Source organism: Arachis duranensis, chromosome 5, assembly GCF_000817695.3.
Source record: "Arachis duranensis cultivar V14167 chromosome 5, aradu.V14167.gnm2.J7QH, whole genome shotgun sequence".
In the NCBI taxonomy this organism is placed as follows: Eukaryota; Viridiplantae; Streptophyta; class Magnoliopsida; order Fabales; family Fabaceae; genus Arachis; species Arachis duranensis.
In genome coordinates, this window is record NC_029776.3 from 11,447,591 (window position 1) to 11,469,357 (window position 21,767).

At 33.7% G+C, this 21,767-nt stretch overlaps 1 protein-coding gene across 2 annotated transcripts; it reads left to right on the forward strand.

The window, feature by feature from the left end:
* The first annotated feature begins 1,266 nt into the window (after positions 1-1,266).
* Positions 1,267-4,763, forward strand: LOC107488048 (NAC domain-containing protein 37). Of its 2 annotated transcripts, none has more exons than XM_016108744.3 (4): positions 1,267-1,326; positions 2,731-2,902; positions 2,983-3,254; positions 3,740-4,763. In XM_016108744.3, the coding sequence occupies exons 2-4, from the start codon at positions 2,746-2,748 to the stop codon at positions 4,421-4,423; spliced, it is 1,113 nt and encodes a 370-aa protein (XP_015964230.1). In that variant the 5' UTR covers positions 1,267-1,326; positions 2,731-2,745; the 3' UTR covers positions 4,424-4,763. The 2 variants fall into 2 exon arrangements, with proteins under 2 accessions (XP_015964230.1, XP_052117455.1); XM_052261495.1 differs by lacking the exon at positions 1,267-1,326 and adding an exon at positions 2,459-2,533.
* The last annotated feature ends 17,004 nt before the right edge of the window (positions 4,764-21,767 follow it).

Here is a 21,767-nt window from a genome sequence, read left to right on the forward strand (position 1 = left end):
ACTCCAAGTACAAGATGTTGAAATATCTTTGAGTATTTTTACAGTATATTTAAATTGACATTAATTAATATGAAATATACCAATTAGTTGGATTAATCAAATTTTAATAATATTCATTTACATATTTGTTCAACTATATAATTGTGTAATTATTCTTTATTGTTTGTGAAGTCCTCATTTTAGATATTTGAGATGTTTAAAACTTATAATCAATTCGATTCTTGAAACTTTAAATTCTCATATTATTATGTACGCTGAAATTTTCATTATTAGTAAAGAACTAATTTTTATCTGTACTAGCCAGGATTACTAAAAAATAGATTAAAATATTTCATTGTTAATAAAGAATTTTTATTATTTTGGTTAATATTTGATGAATCTTAAATTTTAAGACCTAAATTATAATAATATAAGAATAAAATATTGATAAAAAATATTGACTAACATTAATAAAAATATTAAATTTTTAATATTTTTCTTATAAATATAACAATAAGTACAAAATATTGTGATTGTTTTCGTCTAACAAATGCACCATTTTTAATAAATGGTATAAATAATTTGTGCAGCAAATTTGATTATTGTAGAAAATATTTAAATAATAAGTAATGCTATATATTAAAGTCATTTTATGAATTAAGTTTAATTAAATTAATTAATAAAATTTAGAATAATAATATTAGTCATTTTATGTATAGTATTATTACTTAAAAAATATATGTAAAAAACTAGATATAAAATTTGAATGATAGAAAATTATTTTTTCATTTTGTAACTTTTAGTCATCATTCACCTAAAGTGAAAGTAACGGAAAAAATTAATTTAACATAAAATTACTAAATTCAAAAATAAAAAATTCTCATTCTTCAAAACATCTCGTAAAACAAAATTGTACCCAAATCTGATTATTTTTAACCTTTTTTTTAAATACATCTTTAGAGTTTTGGTATACTTTATGAAGCAAAAAAATCTTTCAGAAAATTGATGAAAAATGGGATTTATTTTATGAAAGATTGATTGTTGTGGGAGGATAAAAGACACAAGGTTGGGAAATAGAGAAAGGAGAGAGGAAAAAGGTAGAAAGAAGGGCAGGGAAAGGGAAGGAGAAAAGAAACAAAAAGAAAAGAAAAAGGAATGTTAAGTGGGTGGTATAGGCAATGACGTCACCTACTGGGGGGACAACCATCAACCCATGCGCATTTCAGCGGTCCTTCTTTCTTCTTTCTTTTATTTATATTCTCTATTCTCTCACTCCTAGCTGAATCTCTCTTTCTTCCTCTTCCAATTCCATCTCCTTCTTCTTCAACCCTACTTACATACATTCAGGTGAGCTTATTATATTCTTACTATTATTCTTCTATCTGCATCTATTTCTAATTAACTATTCATATGGCGCCATCTTATCTTAGCTTCCATGCATAGATACATGTTCCCACGCTACACCATGAATGTAGTATATATCATACGTCATATATCAAGACATAATACAATTGCAGCTACAAAACTACCACTAGTACGTAGTTTTCATCGTACGATCATGAATGGATCCGATTATCTTTCTTTCCAGAAACTTCCTTCTTCGCTCCAATTTCACCTAATAACTAATAGAAATAGAAGTACTGGAAATTAGAAAGTAGAAGAAAGAGTGAAGGTGCAAAACATAGGGCACAGGCACATACATACATTCCCCTTAAAGTTGTGTATTTTTGGGGTGAGCACCACACCACATTCTCAAAGTCAGATATGTGCCATGAAAATTCTCGACAAGCAGACAATAAAGTCAGAGTCCCCAGTTTCCCCATTCAGAAGACTCTCTACTCTTCATTCTTTAATTTCTCTCCTTCAAACGTCTTTTTCTTCTTTATATTATCTCCTCCTACAAACTACGGCAGGCAGGCAGGCCTTGATCCAATACAACGGTAAACGCCCGCGCGTGCCCCCATTCCTCATAACGTCACTCATATACTATACTCTTTTCTTTAATTTAACTATACCTAGCTACTATATACTAATCACTAGTAATCAGATGCCTCTACAGCTCTATTACTATTTGTTTTTCCCTTGCTTAAGCTTCAAATTAGAACTCTTATAAATATTATTATATTGTTTCCTAAAAAAGTTGGTTTTGTTTGCTTATGGTTTAGTTTGGTTTGGTTTACCCATATTATTAGTTATTTTAATAAGGTGAAGTGATTATAAGTGAAAATAGATACATAATTATTAATAGTAATGTGGGAATGGGGAACCCCGTTCTTGAAGAATGATTCCCTCCATTCACTAACACAAGACAACATCATTAGCACAAGCCTCTACCTGTCCGTTTCTCACCCTCTCTTGCATAACACATATACTAGTAGTGCCTAAGCCCTCAACTCCTTCTTCTCATGGTTTTTATCAAAATACATTTATACCAAACCCTCATCATTTGCTTCTCTCTCAACCGGGGCCAGCAGCGAACAAAAATCATTATTGTTTTCTGAATTTATGGACTATTGTTAAATAACACGCGCTTATATTTTATTTATCCCTGTTGGTATGACTAGTGTTGCTCACCACCAAATGACCCTATCATTATCTCTCATAACACTTGTCACCTTCTATTAATTACCTCATTCCTTATTATTTTTTTAACTTTTTAGTCTCACTTCATCTATCACTATTCATTCGTCTTGCTTATTATTTATACATGATGATGAACGAGTTATGTGGTGTGTGGTGAATTTGATGCAGAAGTAGTACAAGTAGATGGAATCATCGTGTGTCCCACCTGGGTTTCGCTTCCACCCAACGGATGAAGAGCTTGTTGGTTATTATCTGAGGAAGAAAGTGGCATCTCAGAAGATAGACCTTGACGTTATCAGAGAGATCGATCTCTATCGTATTGAACCCTGGGATCTCCAAGGTACACATACATATACATGCATATGATATGACAGTGAAAATTGATGACATGATTAACTAGATCTGAACGTGTGAGTGCAGAGAGATGTAGGATCGGGTATGAAGAGCAGAACGAGTGGTACTTCTTCAGCCACAAAGACAAGAAGTATCCGACGGGGACTCGAACGAACAGGGCCACCATGGCGGGGTTCTGGAAGGCCACGGGAAGAGACAAGGCGGTGTACGACAAGGCGAAGCTGATCGGGATGAGGAAGACTCTGGTCTTCTACAAAGGGAGAGCCCCTAACGGCCAGAAAACAGACTGGATCATGCACGAGTACAGACTTGAATCCGATGAAAACGGACCCCCTCAGGCAAGCCTTCTAGATTGTTCTATTAGATCTAATTAATAACTAGTTTGTTGCTATGTTACTCATTAATTTTGCTTTTTTTAGTAGACTTGTATTATGTGTATGTATGTTGAGGAAGCTAAGGGACGTACAAGCTTTCTTGGCACACTACTTTCTCATCTCCCAACAACAAGTCAAAAGTCTCACTTCTTTCAACACCGATATAATTGAACGTTTTCTCTTTTCCTTTTCTGCTACACCCTTTTTCTTACCATTTTTCATTGTCAAACGTTAACAAATTAAAGCTAAAGGAGAACCACTACCAACATTCATAACATCATCATCATCTTTAACTTGGTCAACTCAAAGTCTCCAACATAACAACAAAAAGGAAAAACAAAGTCCACAATTCTTTTATATATTTATATAGAATTAACAAACGATTAATAACTTTGGAGCTTTGAATTGAAATCTCAAATTTGTTGTTGCATGCATGCATATATATGCAGGAGGAAGGGTGGGTTGTTTGTAGAGCATTCAAGAAAAGGACGACAAACGGGCAAACGAAGACTATGGAAGGATGGGATTCAAGCTACTTGTACGAGGAAGCAAGCGGCGGCGGTGGCGGTGGCGGCACGGTTGTTGAGTCAATTGAGCAGCTGCTCTCAAGGCAGGGTCATCATCATCATCATCATCAAAGCAGCTTCATGTGCAAGCAAGAAATAGAGAACATGCATGCAAATATAGCAGCAGAGCAATTTGTACAGCTTCCACAGCTTGAGAGCCCAAGTTTGCCGCTAGTTAAGAGGCCAACAACAACAACAAGCACAATGGCACTAGTCTCAGAAAGCAATGAAGAGCATAACATGTTATCTTGCAATAACACGAAGAAAGTAGTGACTGATTGGAGGGATCTTGATAAGTTTGTGGCATCTCAACTGAGTCATGGAGGAGACAATAGTAGGCACGAAACTGAAACCGATGATGCAGCAGTGCTCCCAAGCTTTATGGATAATAACAACCATGACAACAATGGTAGCATCTCGGACATGTCATTGCTGCAGCTTCTGCAGAGTAGTAGTAGTAGTAATAGTAGGGTCAACAATGAAGGGAACAGGTTGATGATGAGCATGAGCCCCTTTCTAAACACAAGCTCTGACTGTGATATTGGGATATGCGTCTTCGAAAATTAAATTATTAATCATGTCTTGCGTTGCGTGCATGGAGAACAATATATATAGCTAGCTCTTAGTTTCTTACAATTTCAATTCCATCACTGCTGATGGATGCTTACACATACTACATGCTACTCCTATATTTTTGCATAAATATCTCAATGTGTGGAAGCTAAGAATCAAGAACAATGCGTGTGCGTGTATGTGTTTGTGTGCAAATAGAGATGCATGCGTCAACCTGGCTCTACAATCTAGATAATGGGCCTTTTAATTTCCCTTTTTAATATATATATATTACTTATTATTATTATTATTATGATAAGAGATCAGACAGAGAGAGATGTATGTGTGGCACACTCTACAATCTCTTCTACTAAAATTTGAATGCATCTATTCTTTAATTTCTGCCTCAAAACAAACCTTACTTGTTATATGCTCCTCTCTCTTTTATATCTCTGTAAAATTATTTTCTACATACATAACATTTTCAATTTCTTTGACTAGGTCTTTGCTCGCAGTAGTGAATTAATATAGATATATAATAACGCAGACTGGTTACTGTTAATTACTTACTAATTGAACTATTAATATAAATAGGTTATTAGGGTATAATTAAGAACTGTGTTGTTTAAATAAGTATACATAGAGTTAAGTATAAAAAGCAGAAGCTAAGAGCCTTCTTTTAAAGCTTTTTATTAATATTTTCAATGAAATGTGGGATAGGTTACATCATATAATATTTTTTCGGTTTTTATTCAAGGTATCTTGCTTCTTCTACTTAATTATTCTAATAAAAAGAACTAAAAAAAATTATTTCTAAATTGACACTTACCTAACTACTTGATTAGAGGAAGGAAAAACTAGAAAAGATTATCCTATAAAATTTGAAATTGGTCAAATATTTCTCCACCTCTGATGATGATCACATCAGTGTAACTCCTTAATGCATGAAACTGAACGTGATCATGAAAAATTACTTCAAATAAATTAGTAAATTGAACCATCATTTTGTCGGAAGAAGTTTACTTGTCAAACAAAATGTTATTTTTTTGGGAAAGAAATAAATGATAATGTGGTCCTTTAAGATAAAAATTAACTTCTTTTTGACAAAATAAATAAACATTTTTTTGTTTTTGTAATTGACAACTAATTTGTGTATATATTTAATCTAATTCTACAAAAACAAAATTATATTTACAAAATATCGTATAAAAATTTTATCCCTAAAATTTACAAAATATTTGTACTTTGTATATCTAAAATTCTTCATTTCATATACGTGTATTTCTTATTAGCTCTAGCTTTAATATTTCTATCTCCTTAATTTTATATTATTTTTATATAGTAAAAAATTAACATGCAGATATTTTTATGATTAGTTAAAAATTATTAATTAAATGATAATTTAATTAAATATTAAATTATTTAATAATTTTTAATTATTAATTTTAGATGAAAATAAATATATGTGAATCTCTACTTTTTGGCATATTATTAACTTAAAATTTTTTATATAAAGCATGTCTACCTTATGTAAGAACTTGTTAAGTTGGTATCTATAGACACTCATAAAGTGTTTTACCTAAGAGAGCCGATTAGTCGATATGTATGTTTGGCATGCAATGAAATTATGTAGGCATTTAAAACCCTTCCATTTGTGTGTAAAATTCTTATGAAATAAATTACTAAATACTTCATACTTTAGTTGATGATAGAATAACACATGCATGTAGTTATACTTTTACTTGAAGGGTTGCTGCCCATATACACTAGAGTAATTATTTCATGAACAAAGCCAACGACAACAACAAACCATAGGCTGAGGATGGATGCGTGCGTTGTTATTATTTTTTTTTATTGGGAGAACTTAAATAATATGTCTAAAACATTTTTTTTAATATATTTTTTAATAATTAAAATGTAATATATATAATTAATTAAATTATGTTATTTTTGTTAAAATTAGGTTAAACAAATTAATTTGACTAAAAAAATAGTAAATTAAATTTTGAACTTATCTAAATTAATATTATTTTTTATAAAAAATAACTACAATATTTCTATTATAAAAAATAATTAAAATATTTTTATTATATATATTAATTTTAAAAATTTTTAATTATAGTTCCGTTATAGTTAGGGTTAGAATTTAAAATTTTTGAAATTAATATTAATTTATTAATTTAAATTAGTTCAAAAAAATACTAATTTAAATTAGTTCAAAATTTAATATTTTAGTTTTTGACTAAATTAATTTATCCAGTCTAATTTCAATAAAAATAATATGATTTAATCAATTATATATATTAAATTTTAATTATTAAAAAATATCTTTAAAACATATTTTTAAAACATATTTTTAATATTTTTATTTAAATGTCTCTCTTATTTATTTATTTGAACAGATGTTTTCCTATTTCAATTCTTAGTGACATCAATTCAAGTATTATTTCAACAATATGTTGCTAATGGTTAGCGGCTCAAAATCATATTTATAAAGAAATTACTTACCAACATAAATATAATTAAAATCATTTTAGTTAAAGATAATAATAAAAAATTATTACATAAGTTAACATATTTAATTAAATTGCTTGATATAACAATTATTTATATATATTAATCATTATTTGTTATAAAAGTTGTTCTAATAATTTTTATCTAAATAGCCACCTATTTATATTGTTACCACTATATATTATTTCTATACTATATATGAGTAGCACTAAAAACCACGCTGTTGTTGGCCTACAGCCATTATTATTCCTCATTATTAACTACATTTTTGGGAGGTGTGCACTTCTTTTATTTTTATTTCATATATTTATCATGCATTTTCTTTCCATTCGTATTTTAATTTTTTATTTTAATCTTGACTCATTAGAACATTACAATGTTTGGCATAATTATTGGAAGGCTCGAAGCTAAAGCCTATGCTCCTGCCGCCGTTAGCGGTGATGACCTTGTGTTAGTATAGGCTATTATTCTTTTGAATTTATCATGGTTTCATATATTGATCATCACCATAGGTATAGGATGAATTTAGAGAAAAGATTTCTAAACAATTAAACTCTTGTAACGTGCATGACGAGTTAATACTTAGTTTTGTTCATGAATTTACACGTAAGTTTTAATTTAATTTTTGAAATTTTAATTATTTTTATTTAATTTTTAAATTTTATAAATGTGTTTTATATTAGTTTTTGAGATGATTTTTAATATAAAAATGTTAATAAAATACTAATATTGTCACGTTAAAACTTAAAAAATAATGAAGTTTTGGTTTTGACATTCAAATAGTTTAAAAATGGTATTGTATCATTTATTTTATTAGATAAAATTTTAATAAATACCACTTATAATATTGTTTTTGGATTATTTAATTGTCAAAATTAAAACGATATCATTTTACAAAATTTAGTGTGGCATCCGACTGTTCACGACATTGTTTAGTTAAAATTTGTACGTTAAAAATTATTTCAAGGACTAACATGAATTATGTTCGCAAAGTTTGAGAATTAAATAAAAGTAATTAAAATTTTAAAAACTAAATTAAAATTCGTATACAAATTTAGAAACCAAATTGAATATTATCTGATGTACGACGCCTATAAACACTTTTAAGTATTTAAACATCACATATATCTCGTTGACGTAGAGTTAGACATTATTAGACGAAAGATTTGAAACCATTCTGTCCTCCAACTAATATTGAGAGTTATTTTATTAGTGGTTAATACTTTCATAAAAATGTTTTTATTTAAAAATGATAATTTAGACATTGATCCGTATTACAGATAATAATTTCTAACTATTATTTTTAAATGAAAATATTTTCATGTTAATAATCATCTTATTCGTTACCCACAGATAAAGGAAAAATAAACTAAAAGTTGTTTCTCCCATTAAATAACTGAAAAGGCATCTATATCGCACTTTTGTTAATCAGATGGGAGTTAAAAAAAAAACTTAATTAGGTTGAGAAATAATAAGAATTGGTAGGTTAGTGTCTATTAGAGAGTAATGCTGTCTTTGTCTGAAAGCATCTATGTTGATTATATTCAAGATCAGGTTGGATTGGTTTTTAAAAAATGTATTTTAAAAAAAAAGATATTCTTTAATAAATAAAAATTATTTTATATTTAAATAAGTTTTTTTAAAAAAATTTCAAATATTAAAAATGTCTTTTATTTTTATCTTTTTAAAAGTAAAGTATTATTAGTTTTTAAAAAATTAATTTAAAAAAACATTTAAATAAATTTTAAATTGAATAAAAATATTTTATTTTTTTTAAATATTTTTTTAACTCAAAAATCAATCCGAACTAGTACTAAATTTGCTAGGATTGCTTATTTGTCTACCAAGATTGCTTAAAATGATGCTACGACGTGACAAGCTGTTTGCTTAATTTGATTTTAATGTGTATTTATTTTGCATTACAAATTAAGAGAGTTACTAATGACATGAATATCACAAGTAAAAATTATTTAATAATTTAATATGTTTAATTAAATTATTATTTAATTTTTTTATTACTTTTATACAAAAATAATTTTATATGAATAGTCACTTATATATTATAACATTTTAACTTATTATTCTCAAAAGTCAAGAGTTACTGCTTAATTATCCAAAAAAAGGGGAGAAATTAATTGGTGGCAAGAAAATCAATTATTAATAAATTATGATAATATTTTATGCTACAAGAATGCTACAAAATTACAAAATCTAAGTATTGGGTGTTATTATCCACATTTTATTTTAATTTTGATGTGACTTAATTATGAAAATTGAATTACGCTTGTATTACAATGGTAACTAAATGGAGAAACAAAAAAGGAAAGAGTAATGTGAGTTGCATATAGGCATGGTATTGTTGGCTAGAGAGAATGGAGAGGCTGTGATTGTGAATGGCTTTACCCGACAGCTCTCCCTAAAGTCCCACTTTGGCCAACTACCACTTTGCCAACGGAAAAGGACTCATTATAATCCCCCACATTTATCAACCATCACTTCTACAATGAAATCAACATTTCAAAACACAAACATATACATCTTTATTTAACAAGTGTCTTGTCTTCAACACATTATTAATAAATTAATTAGGCAGTTTAATTAGCCTTTATGGGTCTTATAATCATCATCAATAAATTAAAAAAAGAGAAGAATGGACCATCTCCAAGTTCTCGTAGAACAACATATATAGTTGATAACCAAAAGAGAAACCTAAAGGGAGGGAGGAAAAAGCACCCAAATGAATGTGGGGGAAAAAAAGTTAAAATTCAAGTCAAGAAGTAGAGGTGAAAAGTAGGACCAATGACACAATAGCAACTAAAAAGCATAAACATAACATAACATAAGATAACATAAGGAATTGAAGGTTCATGAATTAGAAATTGACGGTGGTCATTGGTCAGCATGGAGAGTTTTGGTGGGTCCTTGTGTTGTCTAGCATGCGTTATCCGCCATTGCTTCTCTTCAGCATGCTTTGTCTTACCATGCACAAACCTTCTAGTCCCATGCAATTTATATTTCCTTTTTTTTTCTCCCTCTATCTTTTTACCTTTCTAGATACCTATACTTCCAAAAGTCTCACTTCTTTATTGTTAAAACCTTCTAATATTTGGATTAAGAAATATGAGAAACCAACATTAATTCAGTCAATTAATTTAAAAATTAACTAATAATTAAAAATTTCCGAAAGCAAAATAGACTAAAACCTACTTTTAATTAGGCAATTTAGTTAAATTGTTTTTTTAAATTGTGGGATTAAGAGGAAGATGGAGAAAGAAGTAAAAAGAATAAAAAAAATTGATCCTTTGTGAGCTCCTTAATGGAGTTGCAAAATAATAATTGATGTGCAAATAAATTTATAATAGAATCTCTTAGTTTCTTATTGTAATAAATAAGCTTGTGGGCAAAGTGATTCTTTGATTGTAAAAGACAGATTGTTATTTTGTTTTTGTGCTAACGATTTACATCATCTCTGATTTGGAACAGAGATTCATGATCTTTATTCATAAGATTATGATATGATAAGAAATATATAGGAGTAGCGGCTACTAGGCTACAACTACAAGGTGGACCAAATGGTCCAATGGCCCCATCCATCACTCAGTTTATTCCAACATTTTGCATTTTTCTCTCAACTCTCAATTAAGCTAGTAAGCTACCATCCAGAAAATGAAATAAAAATAAATCGGTATTTGTGTAGTGTGTCGTATTTATCTACCCCACCCTCTTATTAGAGCGGGCACAAATGACAAACCAATTGTCAATTGTCTCTTGTTATTAATTTATTCCCAACCAAAAGATTCATTGTTTCTTTTCTCATTGTCATTATAATATTTATCGTGCATTATTATTGTATATTGTTGATTTTTTTATAATAATTCGTATTTTACGAATAAGTGAAAACTATCTTACGTGAAGTTGATATTTGAGAGTCGTTAAATGAAAATTTAGTTAAATCAGTCAAATCATCTAACGGCTCTCAAGTATCAACTTCACGTGAAGTCGACTGCACCTGATCAGTTTCCTGTTAGAAAATTATTTTAATTCCTAACTTGTTTGTGTGCAATACATATATTAATTATAATAAAAAATTACGCTATTTCAAATTAAATGACTTATATAATAGTGATCTCATTTATTGTTATAAATGCTAAATTGAATAAGTCGTTATTACTTTTGGTTTGGAATTAAATGAGAATAAAACCAGATATTATCTTTTGTTCCTTAGATAATTATCTTTTGGATTTTAGATATATTATCTTTTGGACTTTAGATACTATTTTATTTGGGCTTAAGGATTTAATAGGTGCCATGCTCAAATATAAATAGACCTTCAGGGTTTCGGTCCCCAATATACCAAAGCCGCCTTTGTTGCTTCATATGTATTATTATTTCAAAAAAATATATATTTCGTATATTTTATACAAATAATTAATTTTTTGTTTGCATCTAGATCAGTTGATATATATAAAACTAAAGCAGTAGTGTATGTAGAAGCTAACATATAAATATACTAGGTTGGACCAAATGGTCCAATTGAATTAGTATTATGAAATTAACAAAGGACCACTCCCAGAATCAGTTCATTCTACTAGTCGCATTATGGTTGTGATCTTATGTATGTCTTCAGCCACGCACTAATGCATATAAGCCTTGCATATGCAGCATTATATACTTAAAGTTGTTATCTTCTTATTAGCTTGTCTTTGCGGATGGCTCTATTTGTGTCAGAAATAATTTCAGTGTAAAATAATATACATTTTCATTTCTATATATTCGTTTTTTAAAAGTTAACTTGGAATATTGCTTTATAATTTGGTTCACCTTTTTCTACAAGTAAACAACTAAAATATGATTCATTCTCATAAGTAGATATATTAACATTCATTTTTAATTTAACTTGAGTTTTAATAATTTAATCAATTAAATAATAATTTTTTAAAATTATAGTGTTATTAGAAAACTCATCTTTTATAATTTTTATTTATTTTCAAATCACCTATTTAATGATCAGTTCGAACACAGAAAAAAAAATCTCATGCTGCAGAAATTTTACTTTAAAAAAAATCTTGTTTTTTTATTGAAACAAAACTGCAATAGTTGTGCGACTAGTCTGCCTATTTTTATCAGAAAATTTTAAATGATAAATATTCTAGATTAACCTAAGACAAAATGAAAGAACATATATGTTTAGTAGTTACGTACAGATCAAATATTTGTGTCATATACAAATTGTAAAATTTTACTATAAGAAATTTAAAAACTGAAAAAGGAATCAGTTAATTTGGCTATAGTAAACTTACTTAAAATACTGTTCGAAAGTATAACATAATGTCATATACCATTGTGGTTTTTCTTCAACGAAAAAACAAAATTTTTTTGAAAATTTTTTTTTGCATCAATTTAATTTCAATGGAAGAATTACTGTTGTCTTTTTTTTTATTCTTCTTAGCATTTGATTTTTGTTTTTTTGGAATTGATTAATAAATCGATGGTTTGGAAAAAAAAATTAAAAAATTATAAAATAGGAATGTTTTAGAAACTCTTGTAATTTAAAAAAAAATATTATAGTTAATTAGTTAAATGATCAAAATTTAAGTCAAATTAAGAATTAGTATGTACATTAACTATGATGATACAATTTATTTTATCCAATAGGACATAGAGAGTAACTAACTCTTTATTTGAGAGAGAATTAGATAAAATTTATCTATATGAAAAATTTTTGGGGGCTATTAATTTTTAGTATTTTTGGCTATCATTTGGCCAACATAAATACTAAATTATTTTTAATAAATAAATTTTATTAATTTATGTGTGCAAATTCTAAAAAATTTGGGTGTAAACTATATTGATTTATATGTGAAAATTTCTAATAAATATAAGTGAAAATTATATGTTTGTTGTATGCAAAATATTTGTAAATATAGGTGGTGTTCCGTTCTGAGTGAACCGAGATGTATGGCCTCTGAGGGGTCACTCGAGTCCTGGGTCGAGCTATACGTTGTCCAGGAGCAGTGCCAGAGGTAGTCTTCGGTTCTTTGAAACACGGCGGCAGGAGCACTTGCACAAAGCACTCCGACGCTCAAGTAAGTACGTGAGTAATATCAGAATAAGAGAGATAACTTAGAGAGAGTTATGTAACCTATCCCTTATGAGTTGTGTGGCATGAGCCTTTATAGGCGAGTGGTTTGTTAGTGAGGGTCTTGTTAGTTCCAATGTATTTGGTAGGAGCCGCTATTAGTATCTTCAACTTATGCAGAATCATGATCTAGTTTGAGTAGTGGATTCTGTTATTGTGGATAGCGGTTAGGAGATAAGAATGACTTAGTCAGGGATTTTTATTGTGGTTTGTTTATTTCCGGGCTTTGAGCTCAGTTTCAGTTACAACCTTGCTTCCGAGTATAGCGGAGTACACGTCATAGCCCCCAAGCTCGGTTAGTATTGTGTAAAGAACGGTGGGTGAGCTTTAATGGACTTGTGTTTGACTTTCCTCTTATGTTGCTAATGTTGTTGGGCCTTTCTCTGTTTGTTTGAAGAAATTTTGAAAGGATTTTGAATAGACTTTTCTCTTTTGTCTTGGTGAGTCGTGTCGCTTTTATTGCGTTTTATTACCGTTTGGGTTTTCCATATTTTTAGTGGGTGTGAGTTAAGTTATCCACTAAGATAGTGGGCTTGCAATAATCGTTTCCCCTTATTTTGGAATTTACGCTTCGCTGCTTCGTCTTCTTACCATTTTATCCCTCTCTATGTCTTCGAAAGGTTAGTGCTTCTTCCTCCATTCTTTACTGTTACTGCTGTTGTTTATTCATGGCGGGAGAGAGGGTGAAAGAGAAATTGAAAGCTGTTGAGGTTAAAGAAGATGATCCCTATCACTGGGTTCATGATGATGTTAAAACCCATTCCTCTTCTTTCACTAGTGTTGAGTCCATTTCCGAGTTGAGGGGTCTGAACCTCGTAAGAGGTGGTTCTGGTGTTACCGTCGAACTCCTTCCTTGTTCCAGCAATGATAGGGTCTATGAGAGGAGAGGCGATTGGGGGTATTTCTACATGTATACCCCATGCATGATTGAACTTGGTGTGAGGTTTTCCTTTTCTTCTTTCGAGCGTGACGTTCTTACTCAACTTAACTGTGCGCCATCGCAGCTACACCCAAATTCCTGGGCGTTTCTTTGCGCCTTTCAATGTCTAATGGATTACCTTCCGTTCCCTTGCTCATTGTCGTTGTTTTTCTCGCTGTTCCAAGCGAAGGGCGTTCGGAAGGGTTTGTGGGTTTGTCTTAGTAGTTTCCCTGGTCATTCCCTCTTTCTTCTTTATAAATCTTCTTTTAAAAACTTCAAGTCTCTTTTTGTTAAAGTTCGATCGGTTGAGGCTGAGTTCCCATTTTATTTAGATGACGAGCTTTTCGAAAGGTTTCCTCTTTTTTGGTGTTCTGAGCCGAGCCAAATCCTTGAGGCTGATGGGCGAAGTGAAGAGGAGGACTCTTTTTTAGATTTTCTTGTGGAGAGTTTTGCTAACGAAAAATGTTTGTCAATTTCTGAACTTTTGCGTTTGTACAATTCTGGCGATAGTGAGGGCTTAAAGGTGTATATAGGTAATGTTTTGTTTTGTTATTGTTTGTGTTGATGTTGTTATACCTTCTAATGATTTGTTCTGTAGGTAGCCGAGTTTCCTTCTTGGATCCTTCTGGATTTTAATCCTTTATGAATAAGAAAAAGGACAATGTTGCTGGTGGCGAGCAGGCTGCCCAGTCTATGGTTCAGCCGGCGTCTTATTATAAGCGGAAGAGGGATGATACTGATAGGTCTCTGGAGGTTATCTCAGAGGGCGACCAAGAGGCTGTTGGTGGGGGTAGGCTTGCCTTTGATCGGCAAAAGAAGCTGCATGGGTTTATTCCAGGGACTAGCTCTCATTCATTGTGGAGTGATTAGTTCAATTTTGCCGAGCTTTCTGATAAGGCGTCTCAGTACCCTGGGGATATGCTGATGACTCGTCGGGTTGGGGTGGAGGCTCTGGGAATGTTTGTTCAGGTTGCTTTTATCTCCTTTTTGGCCTCTTTACTTTTTCTCCTTTTTGTTGTTTTTTTTTTCTTTGCCCTTATGTGGTGTGTTTTTCGCAGATTATTGCTTCTCGTCTTATGTGTGTTGGCCGCACTACCGAGGTTATTAGTGCTGAGCAACAAGAGGCTGTGGATAAGGTCTCTGATCTGGAGAAGTCATACAAGGCGAAGGTTACCGAGTTGGAGAAGTCATTGAAGGAAAAAGACGATGCAGTGGTTAGTGCTATAGCAAGGGCGAAGGAATCCGAGGAGGATGTTGATCGTTTGAGGGATCAAGTTCGGTTGCTACAAGCTGACATTAAGGCCAGTGACATTTCTAAGGGAAAGTTAACTGCGAGGATTCATGAGCTGGAGGAGGCAGGGATGGAGATGTTCTCTTTTGGTTTTGATCGTGCTGTTAGCTAGATCTCCTTATTGGCCCCTAACTTTGATTGTGATCGTTTGGATGTGACTAAGATCGTGATTGATGGGAAGCTGGTTGTGGATGACACTGTTTAAGAGCATGATGAGAATGCTCCTTCTTCTTGATTTGCTTATTTTGGTTATGCTTTTGTATTGACAACTCTTTATTTTGTTTGACCGGGGTTTGATCGATTTGACTGTGCTTATGTTTGTTTTGTTGTTGCTTTTGGATTCGGATAGTATTTGTTTTGGCCAAGTTTGGGCCGAGTTAGCTATATTATATCTTGTGGCTTGGTAGCGTACGCTTTGATGTGTTTGTATTTGGTTATCAAAATTCGAATTTTGTTAGAAAGAAACAATCACATTTGTTTGAATATATTGGGCGTCTGGCCTCGTTAAAACCCTCCTTAGGCAAAAACCCTTTTCGTTTCGGGGAAAAAGCTCTAAGGGAAAAAAAGAGTACCTTCACTCGCCGATTTGTACAAGTCATGATCTATACATTTTTAATGAAGAAACATTCCAATTTCCTGATATTGCGTTGCCTTGCAATGTTTGAAGTTGGCAGGCCCTCATTCCGAGTACTTTCGCTATTTGGAACGGGCCTTCCCAATTTACGGCGAGCTTGCCGTGTGTTGGAGGTCGTCTGTCTTCCTCTATTCATCTGAGTACAAGGTCACCTTCGGTGAATGTCCTCGGAAATACTCTTTTGTTGTGCTTTATCTTGGCTAATTGCTTTTTGGCTCTTTGTTTGATGGCAGCGATTGATAAATCTCATTTGTAGGGTTTATCTTGTATTGATTTTTGGGGATTTTATCACCTTTTACCCACATTTACTCAATGAAATAGCATGGTTTTGTATATTCTCCTTTAATTGTGCTTAAGAGTGAAAACATGCTTTTTAGGTCTTAAAATAGCTAAATGTAATTTACCTTGATTCTATTAGATGCCTTGATATGTTTGTTAAGTGATTTCAGATTTAGGAGGCAAAGATTGGATCAAGGGAATGAAGAAAGCATGTAAAGTTGGAGAACTCATGAAGAAATAAAAGAAACGCAAAAGCTGTCAAGCCGACCTCTTCGCACTTAATCGACTATAACTTGAGCTACAGAGGTCCAAATGATGCGGTTTCAGTTGGGTTGGAAAGCTAACATCCGGGGCTTCGAAACGATATAAGATTTGCCATAGTTTCATTGCACATAGGGGCGCGCACGCGCACAGTACACGGACGCGCCGATGGTGGCACATTACCCACTTAATGCAACACGTGGCCAGCGATTTTAGAAGCCTTGTGGGCCCAATCCAACTCATTTCTGATGCTATTTAAGCCAAGGATTGAAGGGGGAATGAGGATACTTTAGATACTTTCATACTTTTGATCATTAGTCATAGTTTAGTTTTAGAAGTAGTTAGAAATAGTTTTTAGAGAGAGAAGCTCTCTCTTCTCTCTAGAATTAGGATTAGGAATTAGGGTTAGATTAGGATCTCATAGTTCTATTTTAATTCAAGTCTCCTTCTACTTCTACCTCCAATTGGTGATTGCTACACTTTGGTTCTTCTTTCTATCCCTATCCTCTTGTTGTAATTTCTCTTATTTTGTTTCTAGGTTTTGTAATTGAGATATTTTTGTTCTTTTGTTTTCTTTTAATAATGCAATTTGAGATAATTCATGTGATTGTGATGTTGTTGATTGTTGCTTTGTTAATTCTTTGTAATTGTTAGTTGTTGATTCCTTTTATTCTTACAAATAAAAATGCTTTCTTTCATTACCCTCCAAGTGTTTGATGAAATGCTTGAGAGGATGTTAGAGTAGAATTCTATGTTCTTGGCTTGAGAAGGTGACTTAGGATTTCTTGAATTACTAGTGTCCAATTGATTGATATGCAAGTCCTTTGAGAGACGACCTGAGGTTTAAATACTTCGGTTTATAGATTTTAGGGGTTTGTACTTGTGACAAACAAATTTTTGTATGAGAGGATTATTGTTGGTTTAGAGACTATACTTCGACGAGAATTCATTTGTGAAATTCTAAACCGTCAAAAATCCAATCATCAGCGATCTCCCTGTCTTCTTCGGTTAGATCAAGCTCGGCGTTTCTCATATTCGTATTGTGTTGTTCATCATATAGCTCGGTTCTCAATGTAGAGATGCCAACCTCAATAGGAATTAATGCTTCTGACCCGTAGACTAGTTTGAAGGGTGTTTCGCCTGTTGTGGTTTGTATTATTGTGTTGTAACTCCACAATATTTCTGGAATCAGCTCCACCCATTCTCCTTTTGCGTTATTAAGTTTTTTCTTTATTGCCTGCAATATAACTCGGTTAGCAGCTTCGGCCTGCCCATTGGTTTGTGGGTGTTCGACCGAGCTAAAATGATGCTATATCTTAAAATTTTTTAGAAATGATTCGAGCTTGTTGGCTATAAATTGTCTACCATTATTAGATACTATTTCTCTTGGTATTACGAATCGACATATAATGTTTATCCATATGAAAGATCGTACCTTTTCTGCTGTTATCCTTGCTAATGGCTGTGCTTCTATCCATTTTGAGAAATAATCTATTGATACTAAAAGAAACTTTACCTGGCCTGGCGCTACTGAAAATGGGCCGAGGATATCGAGCCCCCATCTATGGAACAGCCAGCTTACTTCCATGCTGTGCAGCACTTCGGCTGGCTTCGTAGATATAGCTGCATGCTTTTGACAGTTGTCGCAGGTTTTGACTTTTGTTATACAATCTCTCTTCATGGTCGGCCAACAGTAACCTGTTTGGATGATCTTAGCGGCAAGAGCTCATCCTCCTATGTGGTTTCCACATACGCCTTCATGAATTTCATCCATCACCTCTTTTGCTTCTTCTTTGTTTATACATTTCAGCAATGGTTGTGAAAAACTGCGCCTGTATAGTTCTCCTGCTATGCTTGTGTAAAGACTCGCTTTTCATCTGAAGTGTTGTGGATTAGGTTCGTCTCTGGGTGTGGTGCCTGCATTGATATACTCAAGAAAAGATGCTCTCTAGTCATGGAGGTGATTAATGCTTGTTACAGATAATGGTTCAATGCTGGGTTTTTTAAGTGTGAGTTGTGATGATGCTGATGTTTGTGTGTCCGCCCTAGTGACGGCAAGTTTGGATAGTATGTCTACTCTAACATTCTTTTCTCTATGCACATGTAGTATAATGAACGAGCTGAACTTTGAAATGAGATCCTTTGCTATGAGCCAATATTGCTCTAGCAATGGATCTTTTACCTGAATTCTCCTCGGATTTGTTGAACCACCAAGAGGGAATCGCAATGTGCTATTAGGCTTTGTACTTGGAGGTTCAGAGCGAGCTTAAGTCCTGCTATGAGGGCCTCATACTCGGCCTGGTTGTTGCTTGCCGGGAAGTGGAACTGGAAGGATTGCTCGGCTACGACTTTGTCCCCTTCTTTCAGGATTATATCAGCCCTGCTCTCTCCTCAGTTGGACGCCCCATCAACGTGTAACTCCCAGGGTTTGTTGTGCTCGTCCGGGGTCAGTTCTGAGATGAAGTCTACGAGGATCTGTGCTTTCAGTGTTGACCTTGGTTGAAATTGGATATCGAATTCTGAGAGCTCGATAGACCATTTGGTTAGACGTCCGGCCAGTTCTGGTTTTGTTAGTATTTGTCTTAATGGTTGGCTCGTCCTTACTATTATTGTGTAGCTTTGAAAGTAGTGCCTGAGTCTTCTTGCTGTTATTACTAGTGCTAAAGCTAGCTGTTCTACTCTCGGATACCTTTGTTCCGTTGATTGCATGACTCTACTGACGAAGTATACTGGTTGTTGTATTTTTCCTATCTCAATGGCAAGAGTTGAGCTTATAGAATAATTAGAAACAGACAAATACAAGTATAAAGGTTTATCGACTTCTGGTCTTTGCAACACGGGTGGTGATGATAGAATGGTTTTGAGCTTGGGGAACGCTTTCTCGCACTCTTCTGTCCATTGAAATTTCTTATTCTTTGATATTGTTTGGAACAAATGGTATGATCGGCTTGACGCTGCTAGTAAGAACCAAGATAGTGCCGCTACCTTTCCTGCCAATTATTGTACCTCTTTTATTGTTTTAGGGCTCACCATGTTAAGTATTGCCTTACATTTTTCAGGGTTCGCTTCAATTCCTTGTGAGGTCAGCATGAATCTAAGGAATTTGCCTCCTTGTACCCCAAATGCACATTTCTCTGGGTTGAGTCTCATATTGTATCCTCGGATCTGTTCAAATATCTCCCTGAGGTCGTCGCAGTGTGACTTTTCCTGAGTGGTCTTAGCGACCATATCATCTACATAGATTTCTATGTTTCGCCTATTTGTTGACTGAACACTTTGTCCATCAGTCGTTGGTAGGTTGCACCTGCGTTCTTTAGACCAAATGGCATTACTTTATTACAAAAATTTCCATGCTCAGTTATAAATGTTGTCTTGCTTTGGTCTTCTGGATGCATGAGGATCTGGTTGTAGCCAGAGTATGCATCCATGAAGCTCAAGCTTTTGAAACCTGATGCATTGTCTACGAGTTTATCAATGCAGGGTAAAGGATAAGCATATTTAGGGCATGCCTTATTTAAATCTGTAAAGTCGATGCACATGCGCCATTTACCTGAGTTTTTCCTTACCATTATCACGTTTGAAAGTCATGTGGTGAATCAAATTTCTTTGATGAAGTTAGCTTTAAGGAGCTTTCCGGTTTCTTCCAGGGCTGCCTTTGATTTTTCTGCCCCGAGATTCCTCTTCTTTTGAGCTATAGGTCGGCTTGTTCTGTTGGTGGCGAGCTTGTGGCAAATAATGTTTAGGTCTATACCTGGCATGTCTGCTGGGGTCCAGGCAAATAAGTCGGTGTTATCTTGCAGCACTTTTATGAGCTCCGATCTTTCGTTTCCTTGTAGTGCTTGACCGATGTATGTGACTTGTTCTGGTTTTGACGTCAGCGGGACTTCCTGGAGCTCATCTGCTGGTTGAGGCCTTTCTTGGATGTCCCCTCGAAGGTCAAGCTCTGCTAGGAACAGTACCTCATTTGTGTTGTGAATTGCTTGGACTTCTTGTTGGAATTCTTTTCCTGGAGCCGACTTCTTTAGGCTTGCATTGTAGCATTGCCGAGCTTGTTGGCGATCTGAGTGAAGTGTTGCTATCTTTCCGTCCTGTGCCTGAAATTTGACACATAGATGAAAAGTTGAAACTACTGCCCTGAACATGTTCAGAGCAAGTCTTCCGAGGATAATATTATAAGGACTAGGGCAATCAACTATAAGATATTGGATGTCGATGATTCGTGATAATGAGGGGTTTCCCATCATCGTTTTTAGTCATATGTAACCCTTAATTGGAACTCTTTCTCCAGAAAATCCGACTAATTCTCCGGATGAGGGTTGTATGAGTCTTTCAGATATTTTCATTTTTAGAAAAGTAGTGTAAAAAAGAACATCAGCGCTGCTACCTGAGTCTAGAAGGACTTTTCTTACCAATAGTTCACCTATCTGGATGGAAATTACCACTGGGTTGTCTGAGTGAGGTGCGGCCGAGAATACGTCTGCCTCGTTGAAAGTGATTTCTAGGTCGGGCGCATTCTTGTTGCCATGTGGTGTCGTCCCTTTGATTGCCAGCATTGCGCGGTAGCTACACTTTTCTCGCCGATGTTGTTTCGCCTCCCCCAGCGAATCCTCTGGATATGCAGTTTATAACCCCTTTATGTGGGGTGTTGTTTGATCATTTATTGGCTTCCTTGCTTTCCGAGTTTTGTTGGCATTCTTCTTTGTCCCTATTGCTCTCTTTACGTTTCCTTCCTTCGATGTATTTATCTAGGAGGCCTTTCCGCGCTAATCTTTCCAAGAGATCTTTGGCTATCACGCACTCATCGGTTGTGTGTCCGTACTTGTGGTGGAAGGCACAGTACTTGCTTTTGTCAACAAATCGCTGGTCTTGACAGCTCCAAGCTCTTGCTGGTGGTTTTATGATTTTGGTGTTGAGTATTTCTTTGATTATATTTTCCCTCCTTGTGTTGAATCTAGTGTAGTTGTCGAATTTGGGGGTGAGCTTGAATGGTTTGCTGAGCTCTTTGTTGTTCGCGACCTTGGCATTCTGTCATCCTCATTTCTAGGTTTTCTTTCTATTCTGTTGGTCTCACGGAGCTCTTCAATCTCCATCTGCCCAGCTGCTCTTTCCCGGAGCTCTTATAATGTTTTTGGCTTAGTGACTGCGATTGTCTCTTTGAACTTTTCGGGTCGGAGGCCGGCCTTGAGGGTATGTAGGTGGACAGCAGGGTTCAGGTCCGGTATTTCCATGGTTGCTTCTGTGAATCTGGTCATATAGTCTTTCAGACTTTCTTGTGGACCTTGGCTGATGGTGCTTAGGTAATCCGATCCATGTACGTAAATT

Coding starts and splice junctions, on each gene's coding strand:
- LOC107488048 (XM_016108744.3), top strand. CDS start 2,746: ATGGAATCATCGTGTGTCCCACCTGGGTTTCGCTTCCACCCAACGGAT. Junction 2,903..2,982: donor TGAACCCTGGGATCTCCAAG/GTACACATACAT, acceptor GTGTGAGTGCAG/AGAGATGTAGGATCGGGTAT. Junction 3,255..3,739: donor ATGAAAACGGACCCCCTCAG/GCAAGCCTTCTA, acceptor ATATATATGCAG/GAGGAAGGGTGGGTTGTTTG.